The following is a 2312-nucleotide window of genomic DNA, read 5'->3' as shown; positions in this document are numbered from 1 at the left end:
GCGAATGAGAAGTGAGGATGGCCCGACCGTGTATTTTCCGCTTATTTTATCAGGAGATGACGTCAAAAGCCTCAAGTTTGCTTTGCCGGACAATATCATTAATGAAATATTTATGTTTTACGTTTATTGTTGTTCATGTTTTGATAATGTATCATGCCTATTTTACAAATAGATTGCTTTTGTCATTGTTTATAATACGTTCCGTACTGTAAACAAACTTTTTCTTTCATATACCTCAATTGGGTTATTGTCACTGTGTAGTGCTACACTAAAAATTGTGCTCTTTCAATTTTTAATTAAACAAAGCATTAACAAAACCAATGCTCAAGATGTGAATAAAACATATACAAAACGTTATGTACAAAACGTACATAATGAGTTTTTTATTACATTTAACGTAAGCTGATACTCAACAAAACGAAAATAATATCCATTTTATAACATTGTAATTTCAGCATTTAAAAATGACACGTTTTATAAAAATGATTGATCAAATACAGTCAGTACTCTAGAATTGATTTAATTATTTAAAAATGTTCATTCATTCCTTGTGACAATTAATAATCCCTTCTCAATTCTTTTTATCTGTTGTTTAAACTATAAAAATATTTCATTATAATTTTATATAAGTGCTTGTACGATGCTCGACTCGCGACACGAAACTTGTTTGATCTCGAACGCGAGTGGTATCGTTGCGCTCTCGACAAATTAATACCGGAAGCGCGAAATTCTAATAGTTGGTGGGAATGGTGAATAACGTGTCCCTTGGTCGGAATGTTTTTAAATCATCTATTTTGGAGTTGTGCGTTCGAATATATTACCTCGGTGTGTGTGTTGATTGGTTGGAAGACGAAGGTGGTGGAAGGAAGGAATCGAAAAATGCGGATATGTTATTGGATATTAGGAAAACTAGTGGAAGGAGAACGTGAGGGTGAAGGTGGCTTGCAAAGGTTTGAATAATTTGGGGAAAACCTGGAAAGGGGAAAGGGATAGTAAACATGACCAGGATACGTGTTGAACTTCTTTATGGTAGGAAAGGAATTTGTTAGGGGCTAGGAAGAAGGCTGGAAACGACTGTTCAAATGATTTATGGCTCTTTACTGGCCGGTGGGCTACGTGACCGGACAGTGCTCATACTGTAATTTTTGCAAAATAAACAGCTTTTGAAAGACTCCTACTCTGTATCGTATTCGTACACAATTTGAAATTTTTTAACATGCAAGTGAAACATGAAAAATGGAAAAAAACTTGAATAACTTACCTGTATTGGATTTCCTGACACATCAAGCTCCCTTAACAAGCTTAGCTTCACGTTTGGCATGGAAGGTAAGGAGTTGTTTACTAATAACAGAATTTTCAAATCTCTCAAGTACTGGAACTGCTTATCAGATGTCGAATCTATATGATTGAAAGACAAATCCAAGACATTTAAATTCGTCAATGGCAGTAGAGGTATGTCTTTAAGGCCACAACTAGCCAAAAACAACTGCCTCAAACCAGGCAAATAATGAAAAAGTTCCTTAAAGTTTGCCTGTAAAACATTCTCAGATACGTTGAGACTTAGAAGTTTCCCCAAAGAGACGAACGAATTATCTGGCAGGATTGTCAGTCTATTATGTGCCAAATTCAAAGAGACCAGTTGCGAAGTTGGAAAAGCAGTGGAATCCAGATGATCCACAAAATTATTCGCCAAATTAAGGTCTCTCAGTGTGTAACCGACCTCAAGAAAAGATGGCGACGGTACCACAGTAAATTTGTTGCTGCTCAGATCGAGTATTTCTAGTTTTGTTCCTTCGAAAACATCTCGGGGTAGGGATCTTATCTTGTTGCTTGATAAATTCAAAATTCGCAGATTCCTCAAATTGTGAAACTGCTCGGTGGATAATTGAATGATATGATTTCCACTTAGATCTAGCTGTTGTAGCGATTCCAAGCCGTGAAATGATTGTTTTCGTAAGCTTTCTATCTTATTGTCTCGTAGGTTTAGCGTTTCCAGGTGTTTTAATGTAAAAGTACCTAAAAAGATTTAAATAGCGAATATTTATTAAATAGTGATAATTTCGGTAAAATAGTTTTGATTCTTGGAAACAAAATTTTCGGTCACATACGAATATTTTCCATTTAATATATATTAGTTTCTCTAAGGATATACGAGATGTTTCATTATATTATCATATTGACTAATATTGCAACGGCTTTCATCAAGAAAACCGGCAGAAATATTCGATACAGTGTGTACTTTGAAAAAAATATATATACAGGGTGTAATTTAAATCGATCTTCTCAAATATCTTCGAAACTATTTATTATGT

General features: G+C 34.6%; 1 protein-coding gene across 1 annotated transcript in view; it reads right to left on the bottom strand.

Moving 5' to 3' along the window:
• The window catches only part of LOC108574108 (chaoptin-like), a gene marked incomplete at its 5' end in the record, with an annotated part of 49123 nt that overhangs the window by 5553 nt on the left and 41258 nt on the right, over positions 1 to 2312 (bottom strand). Inside the window, one exon of the mRNA XM_017936627.1 lies at positions 1262 to 2016. Within this exon, the coding sequence (XP_017792116.1) occupies positions 1262 to 2016 (755 nt within the window). The remainder of the gene's footprint in view (positions 1 to 1261; positions 2017 to 2312) is intronic.

The sequence above is a fragment of the Habropoda laboriosa genome, unplaced genomic scaffold (genome assembly GCF_001263275.1).
Source record: "Habropoda laboriosa isolate 0110345459 unplaced genomic scaffold, ASM126327v1 scaffold220, whole genome shotgun sequence".
Taxonomy (NCBI): Eukaryota; Metazoa; Arthropoda; class Insecta; order Hymenoptera; family Apidae; genus Habropoda; species Habropoda laboriosa.
This window is presented reverse-complemented; position numbering and strand designations above follow the sequence as displayed.